At 42.5% G+C, this 20,237-nt stretch overlaps 1 protein-coding gene across 1 annotated transcript in view; it reads right to left on the reverse strand.

Annotated features, from left to right (window-relative positions):
* SPOCK1 (SPARC (osteonectin), cwcv and kazal like domains proteoglycan 1) overlaps positions 1-20,237 on the reverse strand; it is a 583,263-nt gene that overhangs the window by 22,927 nt on the left and 540,099 nt on the right. The window contains exon 6 of the mRNA XM_068980383.1: positions 9,301-9,417. Coding sequence (XP_068836484.1) covers positions 9,301-9,417 — 117 coding nt within the window. The remainder of the gene's footprint in view (positions 1-9,300; positions 9,418-20,237) is intronic.

A 20,237-nucleotide genomic window follows, 5' to 3' on the forward strand; every position in this document is an offset into this window, starting at 1 on the left:
TGGCTACACACTTTTGTATAGAATAATTTATGTGATATTCATCCATGTTAGAAGATATTACCATTTTAATACATAGGAAAGGGAAATTTTATTTTTTAGTGTTCCAAGAACTCTGAGAACTTCTTTACAAATGTTTGTCACCAAATTTTCTTCTTGGAAAACATGAATCATGGTAAAAAAAAAATGTACATCTATGCTAAGTTCAGTTGTGGGGGGTTTGTTTTTTGTTTTTGAGCTATACATTATATAATTTAGAATCACTCACTCTTTGGTTGTAATAAAATGTAAGCAAGTTGATCTTTAAACTTTTTTGGCATCTTGAAATTGAAAACAGACTAATGTTATCTAGACCTCAAGGAACAATCAGAAGAAACTAAATCCTGACATCATTAGACCTGGCCATTTGCATATATATGTTCAAAGGATGTGTGTTCATGATATATCAAACATCATGCTGGTACTTGTTTAAATTTCTTCACAGTCCAGTGTATAGTAGTGCACAGTCCAGTGTACATCCAATATATGTCCAGTGTACATACAGTATGTACTGTATACAGTGGTGTACAGTCCAGTGTACAGTAGTGTACAGTCCAGCACACATCTAGGGCACATCTGGTGCATAGCTGGCACACAGTTGGCCATATCTGGACACAATTGGCATACAGCCCAAATGCACATCTGGACACATCTGGAACACATCTGGCACACAGCTGGAACACATCTGGACTACAGCTGGAACATAGCTGGACACATCTAGCACACATCTGGACTACAGCTGGAACACATCTGGCACACAGCTGGAACACATCTGGCACACAGCTGGAACACATCTGGAATACAGCTGGAACACAGCTGGAACACATCTGGAATACAGCTGGAACATAGCTGGACACATCTAGCACACATCTGGACTACAGCTGGAACACATCTGGCACACAGCTGGAACACATCTGGACTACAGCTGGAACACATCTGGCACACAGCTGGAACACATCTGGAATACAGCTGGAACATAGCTGGACACATCTAGCACACATCTGGACTACAGCTGGAACACAGCTGGCACACATCTGGAACACATCTGGACACAGCTGGAACACAGCTGGAATACAGCTGGACACATCTGGAATACAGCTGGACACATCTGGCACACAGCTGGACACATCTAGCACACAGCTGGACAGAGTTGGCACATAGCCCAAATGCACAGCTGGACACATCTGGTGTACAGTTCAAATGCACGTCTGGTGTACAGTCCAGTGTACACCTGGTGTACAGTCCAAGGGCACTTCCCACTGTGCAATGTACAGTCCAGTGTATGTCCAGTGTACATCAGTATGCCTACTGTATTTTCCAGTGTATGTCCAGTGTACACCAGTGTGTCTAGTGTATAGTGTACAATTCAATGTACACCCAGTGTACACCTAGTGTACAGTCCAGTGTCTGTCCAGTGTAGTGTATATTAAGTATATAGTCCAGTGTACATCCACTGTACAATCTATACACTGCAGTGTATGTCCAGTGTCTTTGTGCCTGTCTTCTCCATATTCACAAAATTCTATGATTGGTTCTTATAGTCATTCTTAAAAGAAATGGCAATGAACAAGTAGTAAGTTCAAAGAAGGAAGAATAAAAGGAACAAAATTTAAGTGAACTGAAAATTGTATTGCTTGACACTGAATTCAGGTCAGTGATGTGCAAGGGCAAGTTACTGAACTTCTCTGTATATCAGTTTCTCATTTTCTTCAGCTGTTTTGTAAAAATGTTAGCCACACCTCTTCAGACTTACAGTTTTTAGTAATACTTTCTTGATCTCTCAAAAATGTGAGTGAGTCAAGGAGAGCCAAAGGAAACATGACAGTCCAATGTAATGCGGTATCCTTCATTTCTCTGTTGTTGTCTGATTGGTTGGTGAGATCTGAGTTGTTCTTAATTTGCTAAGTCATTTTTTCCACTGTACTAACTAGCTATCATGTCAGTCTTTCCATTTCAATTGCTGCTTTAAGGTCTAAAGCTGTGGAAAAGGAAGGACTAGTAAACCCATTTATGAACATGATTGCTGACCACCTTTGGTCCTTCCTCTTCATGGCTTTTTGGGCCAGAGCCCAATTCCCCATTTTAGGGCTAAGTCTGGAACAGCAACTGCTGGCATCCCAGGATCATGTCTCCATCCCAGGATTTTGGGAAATTTTAATATTGCTTACTGAGCACCAAAAAGAAGTGCTAAACTGGTTGGGCAGTAGGCTAAGGTCAAGCCCACCCACACCTATTTGGAAGGCTCTAAAAGAGAGGCATCTGCATCTGCTATCCAGGGATGCAGGGGGAACAGACTAGCCCTTCTGGTTGGTTGACCCCAAACTCATGGGACTTCTAGGGTTGCATGGTTTCCCCTTCAGAACTCCTGGGCTGACAATATCTCTCCCTCCTGTGCCTCATGGACGAACCCACTGTCATTCCTTTATATCCCTGCACTCCAACTGTTTCAGAACATCACACCTAAAAACCTCTTCAGGGACTCAATTTGCTTGTGGCCAAGGGCAGGCATTTTGCAGGCTCACTGGCTGTCAGCAGAAGGAGTCTCCTGAAACTGGAGGCTATGAGAAGCAGCTCTTTCATATCAATCTGCTCTTCATTGAAAGGTTGTACAGAAAGCCCAGTGGCTCAGCCACTCCTCGAAGATCCCTGGGAAAAGCTTCCCACTGTGCACATACGGAAACAATGGAAACAGTGAGAGACTTTATTTTGGGGGGCTCCAAAATCACTGCACATGGTGACTGCAGCCATGAAATTCAAAGATATTTGCTCCTTGGGAGGAAAGCTATGACCAACCTGCTGCTACTGCTGCTAAGTCACGTGCGTTTCTCATGATGTACTCTGCACATAAGTTAAATAAGCAGGGTGACAATATACAGCCTTGAGATACTCCCCAATTTGGACCAGTCTGTTGTTCCATGTCCAGTTCTAACTGTTGCTTCTTGACCTGCATTCAGATTTCTCAAGAGGCAGGTCAGGTGGTCTGGTATTCCCATCTCTTGAAGAATTTTCCACAGTTTGTTATGATCCACATAGTCAAAGGATTTGGCGTAGTCAATAAAGCAAAAGTAGATATTTTTCTGGAATTCTCTTGCTTTTTTAGTGATCCAACGGATGTTGGCAATTTGATCTCTGGTTCCTCTGCCTTTTCTAAATCCAGCTTGAACATCTGGAAGTTCATGGTTCACATACTTTTGAAGCCTGGCTTGGAGAATTTTGAACATTACTTCGCTAGTGTGTGAGATGAGTACAATTGTGTGGTAGTTTGAGCATTCTTTGGCATTGCCTTTGTTTGGGATTGGAATGAAAACTGACCTTTTCCACTCCTGCAGCCACTGCTGAGTTTTCCAAATTTGCTGGCATATTGAGTGTAGCACTTTCACTGCATCATCTTTCAGGATTTGAAATAGCTCCACTGGAATTCCACCACTTCCACTACCTTTGTTCATAGTGATGCATCCTAAGGCCCACTTAACTTTGCATTCCAGGTGGTCTGGCTCTAGGTAGGTGATCACACTATCGTGGTTATCTGGGTCATAAAGATCTTTTTTGTATAGTTCTTCTATGTATTCTTGCCACCTCTTAATATCTTCTGCTTCTGTTAGGTCCATACTTTTTTGTCCTTTATCAAGCCCATCTTTGCATGAAATGTTCCCTTGATATCTCTAGTTTTCTTGAAGATATCTCTAGTCTTTCTCATTCTATTGTTTTCCTCTATTTCTTTGCACTGGTCACTAGAAAGGCTTTCTTATCTCTCTTTGCTATTCTTTGGAACTCTGCATTCAGATGGGTATATATCTTTCCTTTACTCCTTTGCCTTTTGCTTCTCTTCTTAGCTATTTGTAAGGCCTCCTCAGACAACCATTTTGTCTTTTTGCATTTCTTTTTTTGGGGATGGTCTTTTAATTGAAGAATAGGTGATTTACAATATTGTATTAGTTTCAGGTGTACAGCATAGTGTTTCTGCAGATTATACTCCATTCTAGGTTATTATAAGAAAATGGCTATAAATCCCTGTGTTGTATATTACTGCCTATCTATTTTATACATGATAGTCTGGTTTTTGTATCTTTATATGTACTTAAATGTATTTCCTAAAAATCAGTATTAAATACTAGATAACTTTGCAACCCAATTTAAAAAAATTAAACAAGACCCCTATATATGTTGTCTTAACTTATGTGCAGAGTACATCATGAGAAACACTGGGCTGGAAGAAGCACAAGCTGGAATCAAGATTGCCGGGAGAAATATCAATACCCTCAGATATGCAGACGACAGCACCCTTATGGCCGAAAGTGAAGAAGAGCTAAAGAGCCTCTTGATGAAAGTGAAAGAGGAGAGTGAAAAAGCTGGCTTAAAGCTCAACATTGAGAGAACTAAGATCATGGCACCCAGTCCCGTCACTTCATGGCAGACAGATGGGGACACAGTGGAAACAGTGGCTAACTTTATTTTTCTGGGCTCCAAAATACTGCACTTGGTGACTGCAGCCATGAAATTAAAAGACGCTTACTCCTTGGAAGAAAAGTTATGACCAACCTAGATAGCATATTCAAAAGCAGAGATATTACTTTGCCAACAAAGGTCCATCTAGTCAAAGCTATGGTTTTTCCAGTGATCATGTATGGATGTGAGAGTTGGACTGTGAAGAAAGGTGAGTGCTGAAGAATTGATGCTTTTCAACTGTGGTGCTGGAGAAGACTCCTGAGAGTCCCTTGGACTGCAAGGAGATCCAACCAGTCCATTCTGAAGGAGATCAGCCCTGGGATTTCTTTGGAGAGAATGATGCTGAGGCTGAAACTCCAGTACTTTGGCCACCTCATGCGAAGAGTTGACTCATTGGAAAAGACTCTGATGCTGGGAGGGATTGGGGGCAGGAAGAGAAGGGGACGACAGAGGATGAGATGGCTGGATGGCATCACTGACTCGATGGACGTGAGTCTGAGTGAACTCCGGGGGTTGGTGATGGACAGGGAGGCCTGGCGTGCTGCGATTCATGGGGTCACAAAGAGTCGGACACAACTGAGGGACTGAACTGAACTGAACAAGAGACCCACTTCAAAAGAAGGTACACATACAGACTGAAAGTGAAGGTCTGGAAAAAGATATTCCATGCAAATAGAAACCAAAAGCAGGAGTAGCAATACTCATATCAGATAAAATAGACTTTAAAAGAAAGGCTGTGAAAAGAGACAAAGATGGACACTACATAATGATCAAAGGATCAATCCAAGAAGAAGATATAACAATCATAAGTATATATGCACCCAACATAGGAGCACCACAATATGTAAGACAAATGCTAACAAGTATGAAAAGGGAAATTAACAATAACACAATAATAGTGAGAGACTTTAATGCCCCACTCACACCTATGGATAGATCAACTAAACAGAAAATAACAAGGAAACACTAACTTTAAATGATACAATAGACCAGTTAGATCTAATTGATATCTATAGGACATTTCACCCCTAAACAATGAATTCCACCTTTTTCTCAAGCGCACATGGAAACTTCTCCAGGATAGATCACATTTGGGGCCATAAATCTAGCCTTGGTAAATTCAAAAAAAAATTGAAATCATTCCAAGCATCTTTTCTGGCCACAGTGCAGTAAGATTAGATGTCAATTACAGGAGAAAAACTATTAAAAATCCCAACATATGGAAGCTGAACAACATGCTGCTGAATAACCAACAAATCACCGAAGAAATCAAAAAAGAAATCAATATATTCATAGAAATGAATGAAAATGAAAACACAACAGCCCAAAACCCATGGGACACTGTAAAAGCAGTACTAAGGGGAAGGTTCATAGCAATACAGGCTTACCTCAAGAAATAAGAAAAACTCTACACCTAAAGCAACTTGAAAAGGAAGAAATTATGAGCCCCAGGCTCAGTAGAAGGAAGGAAATCTTAAAAATTAGGGCAGAAATCAATGTAAAAGAAACAAAAGAGACCATAGCAAAAATCAACAAAGCCAAAAGCTGGTTCTTTGAGAGGATAAATAAAGTTGACAAACCAATATTAGCCAGACTCATCAAGAAACAAAGGGAGAAAAATCAAATCAATAAAATTAGAAATGAAAATGGAGAGATCACAACAGACAACACAGAAATACAAAAGATCATAAGAGACTACTATCAGCAACTATTTGCAAGTAAAATGGACAACTTGGAAGAAATAGACAAATTCTTAGAAAAGTACAACTTTCCAGAACTGAACTGGAAGAAATAGAAAATCTTAACAAACCCATCACAAGCACGGAAATTGAAACATAATCAGAAATCTTCCAACAAACAAAAGCCCAGGACCAGATGGCTTCACAGCTGAATTCTACCAAAAATTTAAGGAAGAATTAACACCTATCCTACTCAAACTCTTCCAGAAAATTGCAGAGGAAAGTAAACTTCCAAACTCGTTCTATGAGGCCACCATCTCACTAATACCAAAACCTGACAAAGATGCCACAAAAAAAGAAAACTACAGGCCAATATCACTGATGAACATAGATGCAAAAATCCTTAAGAAAATTCTAGCAAACAGAATCCAACAACATATTAAAAAGATCATACATCATGACCAAGTGGGCTTTATCCCAGGGATGCAAAGATTCTTCAATATCTGGAAATCAATCAATGTAATACACCACATTAACAAATTGAAAAATAAAAAAACATATGATTATCTCAATAGGTGCAGAGAAAGCCTTTGACAAAATTCAACATTCATTTATGATAAAAACCCTCCGGAAAGCAGGAATAGAAGGAACATACCTCAACATAATAAAAGCTATATATGACAAACCCTCAGCAAACATTATCCTCAAAGGTGAAAAATTGAAAGCATTTCCCCTAAGTCAGGAACAAGACAAGGGTGCTCATTCTCACCACTACTATCCAATATAGTTTTGGAAGTTTTGGCCACAGCAATCAGAGCAGAAAAAGAAATAAAGGGAATCCAGATTGGAAAAGAAGTAAAACTCTTGCTGTTTGCAGATAACATGATCCTTTACATAGAAAACCTTAAAAACTCCACCAGAAAATTACTAGAGCTAGTCAATGAATATAGTAAAGTGGCAGGATATAAAAACAACACAGAGAAATCTCTTGCATTCCTATACACTAACAATGAGAAAAAAGAAAGATAAATTAAGGAAACGATTCCATTCACCATTGCAATGAAAAGAATAAAATACTTAGGAATATATCTACCTAAAGACACAATAGATCTATATATAGAAAACTATAAAACACTGATGAAAGAAATCAAAGAGGACACAAATACATGGAGAAATATACCGTGTTCATGGATTGGAAGAATCAATATAGTGAAAATGAGTATACTACCCAACACAATCTACAGATTCAATGCAATTCCTATCAAGCTACCAACAGTATTTTTCAGAGAACTAGAACAAATAATTTCACAATTTGTATGGAAATACAAAAAACCTCGAATAGCCAAAGCAATCCTGAGAAAGAAGAATGGAACTGGAGGAATCAACCTGCCTGACTTCAGTCTCTACTACAAAGCCACAGTCATCAAGACAGTATGGTACTGGCACAAAGACAGAAATATAGATCAATGGAACAAAATAGAAATCCCAGAGATAAATCCACACACCTATGGTCACCTTATCTTTGACAAAGTAGGCACAAATATACAATGGGGAAAAGACAATCTCTTTAACAAGTGGTGCTGGGACAACTGGTCAACTACTTGTAAAAGAATAAAACTAATACTTTCTAACATCATACACAAAAATAAACTCAAAATGGATTAAAGATCTAAACATAAGACCAGAAACTATTAAACTCCTAGAGGAAAACATAGGCAAAATGCTGTCTGACATAAATCACAGCAGGATCCTCTATGACCCATCTCCCAGAATATTGGAAATAAAAGCAAAAATAAACAAATGGGACCTAATTAAAATTAAAAGCTTCTGCACAACAAGAGAAACTATAAGCAAGGTGAAAAGACAGCCTTCAGAATGAGAGAAAATAATAGCAAACAAAGCAATGGACAAAGAATTAATGTCAAAAATATACAAGCAACTCCTGCAGCTGAATTTCAGAAAAATAAAAGACCCAATCAAAAAGTGGGCTAAAGAATTAAACAGACATTTCTCCAAAGAAGACATACAGATGGCTAACAAACACATGAAAAGATGCTCAACATCACTCATTATCAAAGAAATGCAAATCAAAACCATAATGAGGTACCATTTCACACCAGTCAGAATGGCTGCTTCCAAAAGTATATAAGCAATAAATGCTGGAGAGGGTGTGGAGAAAAGGGAACCCTCTTACACTGTTGGTGGGAATGCAAACTAATACAGCCACTATGGAGAACAGTGTGGAGATTCCTTAAAAAAAACTGGAAATAGAATTGCCATACAACCCAGCAATCCCATTGCTGGGCATACACACCAAGGAAGCCAGAATCAAGAGAGACATGTGTACCCCAATGTTCATCGCAACACTGTTTATAATAGCCAGGACATGGAAGCAACCTAGATGTCCATTGGCAGACGAATGGATAAGAAAGCTGTGGTACATATACTCAACGGAATATTACTCAGCCATTAAAAAGAATACATTTGAATAAGTTCTAATGAGGTGGATGAAACTGGAGCCTATTATACAGTGAAGTAAGCCAAAAAGAAAAACACCAATACAGTATACTAATGCGTATATATGGAATTTAGAAAGATGGTAATGATAACCCTATATGTGAAACAGCAAAAGAGACACAGATGTATACAACAGTCTTTTGGACTCTGTGGGAGAGGGTGAGGGTGGGATGATATGGGAGAATGGCACTGAAACATAAAATATCATATGTGAAATGAATCACCAGTCCAGGTTGGATGCATGATACACGATGCTCAGGGCTGGTGTACTGGTATGACCCAGAGGGATGGTATGGGGAGGGAGGTAGGAGTTGGGTTCAGGATGGGGAACACATGTACACTCATGGTGGATTCAAGTCAATGTATGGCAAAACCAATACAATATTGTTAAGTAAAATAAATAATTTTAAAAATTAAATGGTTGTATTTTCTTGATTCTATGGCATTTCCTTGTCCTCTAATATTTTAATATTTCTGAAACTGCAGTGTGTTTCAAGTCATTGTGTACATTTAACTTAGTGTTTCTTTTAACAACAGCATCTCAGGGTGGTCAATCAATATCAGTAACTGAGGAAATGTGGTGTTTAAAATGAAAAAAACTAGCAAAAGTAAAGTGTCTTACTGCCTTGGGCTGTTTCAGAGCTGGTGGGCTTGATGACCCTGTTTGCATCCTCATGAAGGGCTCCAAACCAGTCCTTGAGTCGGGAAGCAAGGTTTCTCAACTCCTTGTCCGTGCAGGCTGGAGAAAAAGCAGATGGAAGAAACATTAAGTCTGTGGGCTCTCTCCCCTCAACAAGCAATGCTCCAAACAGAACTCTCTCTCCAACCAGGATGTAACTCCTTACCCCATTGTGAAAATGCCCCAAAGATGTTGCCTTCACAGGTAAAGAGTGTAACAAAGTGAGAGCCGAGACTCCCAGGCAAGCAGCGCTATGCAAACCTGAACGTGGACTGCCTCTGCTCTCTGAAAGCAAGCTGGGTGATCTTAGCATCATGTACCAGCCTCCAAAAGCTGCTATGGGTCCTTTTGCTAACCTGATCAAACTTGCTATTGCAGTTTACCAGAGAAGATCACATTTTCCACTGAACTCATGCCAAGAGATAAATACTTAGGGATAGCCAATGCTCTTACGGAAAGGCAGCCTGGGATATAAAAAGACCCCAGTATGAGCAACTTTCAATTTTGCATCAGCTCACATGTGGGTTTCTGAGTATGGCATATTTTGCCAGGCTTTGGACAGACTGATTTGAATTTCCCTTACGGACAGATGGATGTCTCATCCCTGAAAGAGTCCTTTTTTGCAGCCCATCTTTAACTAACCAGCTCATCTTTTACAGTATGACAGAGAAAATTAAATGAACACTCCTTCTGAGAACAAGAAACTCCAGATGCTGGATGGATAGGTGCAGGCTATCTGACAGTCTCAGTGAGAACTAAGACTGGAGGAGAGGAATCCCCAAAGGAGGGACAGTGGCACAGAGAAGGGAGCTGACTTTCCCTTGCTGCCTGATTTTACCCTAATTCTAGCTCCTGAGAATCCTGACAAAGGGTCCAGGCAGTGGGCCGCTAGCAAGAGGCAGAACATCCAGCACTGCATTTAGCAGTTTGCATCAGGAGGGACAGGAATTAGAGACCCAAGGAGATAAAGTCTCAGTGAAGAAAAAGTGAAGCCCACCACTGTCACTTTTCCCAAATTCTAAAAGCCAAGCAAGTCACCATTATGACACAGAGCTGCATTCTGAATGTCTCACGGTGCTGCAAGATGCAGATGAAGTCTAGAATTTGTCAATGCAGAGGGACCCCAGCGAACACCCAGGCTCTCCACCAGAAGGCACACGGGCAGTGATAAATGACCTGTGGGTCTCACTCAGACTCCCATCCAGCCTTCACTCGGCTGAGGCCATCAGCCCCCATCTGCCCTGCCAAGGGGTGAATCCTCTCCAGAAGACAACAATACTAGGCAGAGCCTCTCCTCCTGTTTACCTGACTGAATTTAGGAGAGCCCCTCTTTCATGAGCTTGGGATTCAGTACTTGATGGAGAACACAGCCCAACTTCCTAAACCTCAGGCAGGAAAGGACTCTCTTGCTCTCCACTTGAGGTGAGGTGGTAAGCAGACCCAGGCGAAGTCTATGCAACCTGAGTGTGCTCATGTCTAGCTGCTGCCTTCCTTCCAGCCAGGAGCCACAGCTGAACTCTGTAAAGCATGGAATGTGTAACCATTGCTTATACCCAGGTTGCTAATGACCTCAAGACAACACCTGGCTTCCAACAACTAGAACATGATTGTATCTGAAAACACCAGCCAGGAAACAGCACTGAGGACTGTCTGGAGAGGCAGCAGAGTATTTGAGCTCTGGAATATCGCTGCCTGGTGTAAATCCCGGCTCGACCACTGACATGCTGGGTGACTCAAACCAGCCACTTAACCCCTCAGCGCCTCTGTTTCATCATACCCATAAACTCAAGGCATCATTATGTGACTATAAAATAGACAAGGTATGTAGCATGCTGAGGAAAACACCTGGTATATAGTAATTACTCAGCATGTGCCAGCTATGATTTTTATTACCTCTACTATTATTTTTATTTTAAAATTGATGATATATAGGTAAGGGTAGAGCAACTGTCACAGCATTCAGAAAACCAGTAAGACAAATATACTAGCTAAGTTGCTTCAGTCATATTCAACTCTGCAAAACTATGGACTATAGACTACCAGGCTCCTATGTCTATGGGATTTCCCAGGCAAGAATACTGGGGTGGGTTGCCATGCCCTTCTCCAGGGGCTCTTCCCGACCCAGGGATTGAACCTGTGTGTTTATGTTTCCTGCACTGGCAGACAGGTTTTTTACCACTAGCACCACCTGGGAAGCCCCAGAGACAAATATAGCTAAACACAATTGGCTTTGGCCACACAACTGGCTTCGGCACACCTCTGTGCTAAACTGGTTAGATACCTCTGCTACACACACAGATACCTCTGCTATCCAGTAGAGTTGCTGTGAGCCACATGTGACAATTTCCATTTAAATTGATGAAAATGAAATAAAAGTTAAAATTTAGTTCTTCATTTGCACCCATCCCATTCCAAGTTGCTCAGTAGTCATATGTGGCTAGTGAATGACTCCATGTGGGACAACACAGATACACACAGTATTTCCAGTGTGGCAGAACATTGTCTAATGAGAACTGGATGAAGCTAGCCACCTTTGGGATTTCCAGCTTTCGCAGGTCCATTATGATATCCTGACATGTAAGCCTGTGCCTCTAGCCCTTCCCTTCATTCCTCAGCAATGAGCTGAGGAAGGAGATCACATGCTCACTCAAGCTGGGGACCAGCATCCCGTGTTGAGCCACGTGCACAGAAAGGAGGAGGAACTTGTGCTGACAGTGGTGATGCTCATCTCTGCCAGGTACCGGTACCAACCCTTGGGAGAAGCCTCCACTAACAACAGCCACAATTCAGAGCCTCTGGAGAATAGAAGGCTCTTTTTTTCTAACTTTTCGGACTTTGCACAGCTCTAAACAGGAGAGGCTGTGATCTGTTTTTCCAAGGAGAATGGGATGTAGGCTCTATAGTCAATCTCAAGTTTGCAAATGGAAAATTAATAGCATCTATTTCTTCCTGATTGCCATGTACACTGTCTATTCTAAATGTTCTTTGAACGGAGAAAATTGCCAAGTCAACTTGCAAAGGAAATGAATCCCCATCTCATGCTGCAGGATGAATTAGTCATGTATAACTAAACCCTGACAGATGTGCAGGTAACCTATATCTTGAGAAGACTGGATTTCCCACCAGCTTCTCAAAGTATGCAGACTTTGGGTGGCTGATCGAGTCAGGGACTGGAGTCTTAAAGGAACAAACCTGTCGCTCAGGGAGAAGTCCTCAAGCAGGATGGCACTGGCCTGGGTAGAGAGAGATCAGAAGCTGAAATGGAGATAGGAGGCATTCAATTACTGGGCCCTATTCATGCTTAGTGTCCTCAACTGAACAGTCCTTATAAGGAGCAAGTCAGGCACAGTCTGCCTGGGGCCAGATATGTCCCAGAGGAAAAAAATAATCAAAGACGATGGCACACAGAGAGCTATTTGCTCAGATTCGGTATTCTAGCCACAATGCAGCCTGTCTCCTGTGGGAGAAAAGTGCTTGCCTTTTAAGGTGCCTCTTATAGCCCCTGAAAAAGGCAGGAGAGGATTAATGCTCCAGAAATAGGGGCCCTGTCGGGTGCCTCCCACACACTCAGTTCCTTCCTTGGAAAAAGACACTTCTGTGTGGAGAGAACCATAAAACCACATCCATCTCACACTCTCCCCAGAGGTGGGCCATCCCTTATGATTTCTAGAGGGCTGTCTGGTAGTCTCTCCTGGTGAGAGAAGCAAGGTTCTCAGGCCACCAGCATCCGATCATCAGAGGGAGAGGATCTGGCCAAGTTGCAAAGGCCAGGACCATGTCCCCATCCACTGACATATTTCTTGAATGGTGGGCTCAGCCAGCACTCTGCCTTCCACGCTCCATTCTCTTCCGTTCACCCCTAACCCTGGCTTCAGCTCACTTTTAACTGCTTTCATTCTCCTACTCATCTCTGTCCAACATCCTCTTCTGCAGTCTTTCCATATCTGCCTTCTTATTTCTACAGGTTACTCTCTTTCTTCCATAATCTCAATCTGTCCAGCATGGCTAGTGTTGGCAGCATCTCTGAGATCACTTGACCCCCAATCTCTGCCTCTTCCTAGAATCAGAGCACAGCTCTGCAGCACTCATATCTGCAGGGCAGACACCCAGGACTGACTGTCCTGACTCCCACCAAAGTCCCGTGCTTCTTGCTTTCTCCACTGCCAGCCCAGCCACCACTGGGACCTCCCACCAAGTCAAGGCTCCCTGTCTTGCTCCCCACTTTTCCTTTGCCATCCAGCAGCCAAAGTGATCTTTCCAAAAGGGAGATTTGATTAAGTCACTTTCCCACTTAGCTACTCCAGAGGCTCTCAATTGCTCTGTACAAGCCCACCCAGACTCCTTAATGTGATCCCGGTGGCCTCTGCCTCCAACTCTTTTTGCTCCTCCTGGGCCTCGAGGCTCTGCGCTGTCTTTTGCACATACTCTTCCAATGGAGCATGTTTCTTCTCTTTGTCTTGCTAATGCTTATTGTCTGTCAGATCTCTGCTTTAAAGCACACCTGTAACTTCCAGCTCAGTGTCCATCTCCCCTTCTAAATCATAGCAACATAAAACATGCCCCGAGGCTGGCTTGCCCCAAGGTTCAGCTCTGGGAGCCCAGCACCTAATGCAGTCGGTTCCTGGCATAAAGAATACTCCCAATGCATACTTATTAACTGGGCATAACAGTGCTCTTGCTGCCTTCTGTAAACTTCCATCCATCCATCTGCAAGATGGTCTAATAAAGCTTAGCTCGTAGCATGACCACATGGAGTAAGATGAGACAGTATCAGTAAAACCTAGCTCACAGCTACTGGCTTACAATGGGACTTGATAAATTTATGTTCCCCTTCCCATCTCCCAGTTGTCTGCATATGTTAGAGTTTTATTGTTATGCTTTTCATAAAGGCCCAAGGAGATGCCTGGGATATAAAGAATGACATCTCTCCTTCACTTATTTTGTATGTGGGTCAGTACAAGTCTAGGAGATTTGCGTTGTAATAGATGCCTGCTTCTTCCAGGTGGCAAAGCTATTTGAGGGGAGCGGGTGTCTGATTTCTCCCCTCCCCCCCCCCACACCTCCATTCTTGGCACTTACCATAAGGATAGAGACATAATTGTTGTTCAGAATATATGTACTGAAGGAAACCATGGGCACATGGGTTACAACCTCCCCAAATCAAATCGCCATCAGGTGGCAGGGACAGGATTTGGATCTCAGCTGTCTCCTTGCTGGGCTGCCCCTGGGTCCTGGACCAGCTTTCTGGATTGACTAGGCTTGTGGATAGCCAGTAGTAACTGAGGCAATTAATATACCTGGTCCATGCTGTGCATGGAAAAAAAAAAATCGAAACCTCAGGCCCTCACAGGTAAAGGAAGCTCTGCCAGCGGTACAGGGAGGCAGCTAGCCGAGCAGCAGAGGATGGAGGGAGCACCATCAGGCTTTACTGTGAGAACAGTTGTCTTTTGGAAGGGCTGACTCCAGCCTGCCGCCTTCCTGTTATGCTCCCAGGAGCATCTATCATCTGTGCAGCCACTGGGGCTTCATTAGAGAAAAGGAGAGGGCTGCTACATTATTGCAAACGTGCAGGCAGACAGCTCCCTCCCCCAGGAAAGCGCAGCACTCAGGCAGAGAAGGGCCCAGGTAATTTGGTGTTCTCGCAGCAGACCTGCCCTGTCTGTTTGGAAAATATGAACGAAATGCAATAAGCAAATGTAAATAAGGTGCACACAGCCTCTGTGGATGGTGTACAACCCTGGGAAGAAAATGTGATGGCTTTTTCTACCTGGGCTCTTTCCCCCTCCACAAAGCCTGGAGCTTTTAAGCGAGTGTGAAGCCTGAGGGCTTTGAATGCAGACTGTGTTGAAACAAAGCTGGGAGTAAGTACATCATGATGGCTCAGTGGATGGGAGGGAGAAGGGGCACTGTGGCCAACAGCATCGGGTAGAAAGTGGTGATGAGGTCATATAGCCCTGGTAGGGTCATGCGAGAGGAAAGGGTGCTCTGATCTACAAGTATGTACCTGTGGAGAGGTCAGTCGAGCTGAGCACCACTTGGGGAGAGAGGATTGTTTCTTCACTGAATGTCAGTAGCCTGGCCCTGCCCACCCCCATCACCCATTCACGCCTTCTTCCCTGCCTCCTCTATCTTCCTTCAGTCAGTCAGTTCAGCACTCAGTCGTGTCCAACTCTTTGAGACCCCATGAATCGCAGCACTCCAGGCCTCCCTGTCCATCACCAACCCCCGGAGTTCACTCAGACTCACGTCCATCGAGTCGGTGATACCATCCAGCCATCTCATCCTCTGTCGTCCCCTTCTTCTCCTGCCCCCAATCCCTCCCAGCATCAGAGTCTTTTCCAATGAGTCAAATCTTCGCATGAGGTGGCCAAAGTACTGGAGCTTCAGCTTCAGCATCATTCCTTCCAAAGAAATCCCAGGGCTGATCTCCTTCAGAATGGACTGGTTGGATCTCCTTGTAGTTCAAGGGACTCTCAAGAGTCTTCTCCAATACCACAGTTCAAAAGCATCAATTCTTCAGTGCTCAGCTTTCTTCACAGTCCAACTCTCACATCCATATATGACTACTGGAAAAACCATAGCCTTGACTAGACAGACCTTTGTTGGCAAAGTAATGTCTCTGCTTTTGAATATGCTGTCTAGATTGGTCATAACTTTTCTTCCAAGGAGTAAGCGTCTTTTAATTTCATGGCTGCAGTCACCAACTGCAGTGATTTTGGAGCCCAGAAAAATAAAGTCTGACACTATTTCCCCATCTATTTCCCATGAAGTGATGGGACTAGATGCCATGATCTTCGTTTTCTGAATGTTGAGCTTTAAGCCAACTTTTTCACTCTCCACTTTCACTTTCATCAAGAGGCTTTTTAGTTCCTCTTCAGACAAAGCCAAAAGCTAGTGAGGAAGTTTCAAGATACATAATGTCCAGGGAAGAAACAGGAGCTGGGAAACTGTGCTCCTTTGAAAAATGCTCCCAAGGTTGATGACTATTATTCCAAGTTGATCTCAGCTGATTGTTGACTTTGGGGACTGAATGACATGCTACTTATACCAAGCCCTCTTAGAGGATTAGAAAAGAGGAAGGTAAGGAAACAATCTGAGGTATAAACACATATAAAAGATGATGTGAAAAATAAAGGTGGGGACAGATTGTGGACATTCTGTATTTAGAGCTACAGTGTTAATACCGAAAAGATAGAGTAAGTGTCTATGTCTGTGTGTTACAGATCCTAACTGAAGGCCACATTGGAACACCCAATTGGGGATGTTTGAAAATGGCAAATCTGACACACAACAATTTTAGGGTTATCTGTGAACCTCTGCTAGGGAACCAATTACTGGTATGCTCTCAAAACTCAGGAAATCTTGCAACTAAAGAACCAAATGAGAAAACCATCGCTCCTGCACAAGGACCCTCCCTCTCTGACCCTAGCCTTACCAATGCTTAGTTCAGGGCACTGGAAGAAGCTAATATGAAAACAGTCAGAATGTAATTTAAACTTCAGTGCTTCTGAAGGTAATTAAAGAGTTGGGCTGGACAGGAGTTGTCTCTGGAGCAGGCCAGCAGGCCTCTCAGAAATGGAGACCCAGTGCCGGCCCTTTCAAACTAATCTCCTTCAGCCCTCGTAGGTGCTGTTTGTGCATAATTACTTAATCAGAGCAGCAGTGGATCAATGCACTCAGAGTGTTTGCAATTAGCGTCTTCTCTAAAAGGGCTTCTTCAGGGCAGAATTAGATGCTGAGCTGGATCAACACAAGGATGCCTTCCTGAACTGCCTTGCCTAGGGTCCAGCCTCCTCTTTCTACCCTGACATCCTCATGCTGCTGGGAGCCTTCAGTTACACATAGTCTTCTCCTCCCCAATAGGGACTGGGTCCCTCATGCTGTTGAATATCCAACAAGCAGCAAGGGCACAGTGCAGGCAGGGGGAGTGTGCAAGGAGCACTGAAGAGGGGGTGCTGCCCTCCACGGGAGCTTGAAAGACAGGAAGGAAGAGCTACAATTACTCCTTGGGCTACAATTTTGGGGGCACTGATCAACTGGAACTGAAATAGGTGAGGGTTGATTCTGCTTAGTATGGTTTTAGGAACAATAACCAGTCATTCTGCTTTAAAAGAATCCTGGACTGGCAGGAAAGAGTAACTCAGCTCTGGAGGATGACAACACTGGGCTCAGATGCCATCCTAGCTGAGACTGGACAGGGGCTTTCCCAGTGGTCAGTTTCCTCATGTGCAGAATGGAGGTGATGACAGGACAAGTTTGCAGCATTATGGGAGGATTAGGCTAGAACAGACTTAAGTGTTCAGCACTTTGAAACCACTGGCTCTGAGATTATTTGTGTCTGTGGATCTACCAAATGTAAAAGGATGGGACTCCAGATCATGAGCATGGTATTTTCACATGAAATGATCCCTGAAGCCAGCTAGTAAGATAAGATTCTTCTCTACTGTTTCTCAGAGGTTAGGCAACATCTCCAAGGTCCTACAAACCCAAGTCTCCTGATTTGACATTCACATGATCTACTCACACACCACCACCCCAGATGCCTGCACCTGGGGGCACTATGGCCCCATATGCAAGAGAGACCCTCTTCCCCAAGTTAAAGACCACACACCTGAAACAAAGGTCAGAACTACACTCCCTACCCTGAATGCAAACAGGACTATCGCACTGCATTGAGAGTCCAAGATTCTAATACAGATGATCAACAGGCACACGAAAAGATGCTCAGCATCACTAATGATTAGAGAAATGCAAATCAAAACTACAGTGTGGAGGTACCAGTCAGAATGGCCACCATTAAAAAGTCAACAAATAACAAATGCTGGAGAGAGTGGGCAGAAAAGGGAACCCTTCTACACTACTGGTGGGAATGTAAACTGGTGCAGCCACTCTGGAGAACAGTATGGAGGCTCTTTGTTGTTGCTGTTGTTGTTGTGTTACTGTTGTATCTTGACTCTTTCTGTGACCCCATGGACTGTAGCCCACCAGGCTCCTCTATCCATGGGGCTTCCCAGGCAAGAATTCTGGAGTGGGTTGCCATCTCCCTATTCAGAGGATCTTCCCAACCCAGTAATCAAATCTGTGTCTCCTGCATTGGCAGATAGATTTTTTACCACTGAGCCACCATATGGAGGTTCCTTAAAAAACTAAAAACACAACCATCATATGATCTAGCACTCCCAGTTCTGGGCATATATCCAGACAAAACTATAATTTGAAAAGATACGTGTACCCCTATGTTCATAGTAGCATTGTTTACAATAGTCAAGACAAGAAAACAACCTAAATGTCTATAAATAGATGAATGCATAAAGATGTGATATACATAAACACATATATATGTATATCTATATGTGTGTCTGTATACGTATACATATATAGAAAGAGAGACAGAGAGAGACATGAATTTGAACAAACTCTGGGAGATAGTGTAGGACAGCGAATCCTGTTGTGCTGTAGTCCATGGGGTTGCAAAGAATCATATACAACTTACTGGCTGAACAACATATAAATATATAAAGAATATTATTCAGCCGTCAAAAGAATGTAATGCCATTTGCAGCAACATGGATGGGCCTAGAGAGTATCATACTAAGTGCAGTAAGTCAGAAAGAGAAAGACAAGGAAATAAGTGGGAAAATATGACACAAATCAACATATCTACAAAACAAAAACAGATGCACAGATATATAGAACAGACTTGCAGTTGCCAAGGAGAGAGAGGGAACAGGTGGGAAGGATTGGGAGTTTAGCAGATACAAGTAATTATTATATATAGGATGGATAAACAAGGTCCTATTGTATAACACAGAGAACTATATTCAATATACTGTTTCAATATGACAATATAATGGAAAAGAATATGAAAAACAATATAATATATTAATATAATTAATATATTAAGTATATATAAAAGATATGAATATATATTTATATGACTGAGTTACTCTGCTATACAGGAGAAATTAACACAATTCCTGTAAATCAAATGTACGTCAAGGAATTAAAAAAAATTAAAAATTTTAAGTTCAAACTTCTGGATCTATCAGCCCTGAGTTTGAACACCAGCTCTCAGTTTACAAGTGGTTGCTTTTCATGTATCACTGCTCTTCTCCAAGCCTCAGGTTTTTCATCTGTAAAATGGTGATATTAACAGTCTCAACCTCATGGGGTTATGGTAGGGATTTACTGTGAAGATGAAGCTTTCAGAAACCAGCAGGCAACCACAAGTATCCTCTCTTCTGAGGAACGTCAGGGGCTGGTTGCACTTACCCTTGAGAGCTAAGAGATATGCTGCCAGCCATAGCAGTTTTAATGACAGAAAATAAAACTGGGTAGATAGCAAAGTGAATCAGTTATACCTCATTGTAAACCAACTATATTCCAATAAAAATTTTTAAAAAGAAAAAACACAATTGGGGCTTCTTGCAGGGATTTTATCTTATTTTTTAATTAATTTGTTTGTTTTAATAGGAGGCTAGTTACTGTGATTGTAGTGTTTCTGCCATACACTGACATGAATCAGCCATGGGTGTACATGTGTTCCCCATCCTGAGCTCTCCTCCCACCTCCCTCCCCATCCCATCCCTCAGGTCATCCCAGTGCACCAGCCCTGTCTCATGCATCAAACCTGAACTGGCAATCTATTTCACATATGGTAATATACATGTTTCAATGCTAGTCTCTCAAATCAACCCACCCTCGCCTTCTCCCAGAGTCCAAAAGTCTCTTCTTTACCTCTGTGTCTCTTTTGCTGTCTCACATATAAGGCCATCGTTACCATCTTTCTAAATTCCATATATATGCGTTAATATACTGTATTGGTGTTTTTCTTTCTGACTTACTTCACTCTGTATAATAGGCTCCAGTTTCATCCACCT

The sequence above is a fragment of the Capricornis sumatraensis genome, chromosome 9 (genome assembly GCF_032405125.1).
Source record: "Capricornis sumatraensis isolate serow.1 chromosome 9, serow.2, whole genome shotgun sequence".
Lineage (NCBI taxonomy): Eukaryota > Metazoa > Chordata > Mammalia > Artiodactyla > Bovidae > Capricornis > Capricornis sumatraensis.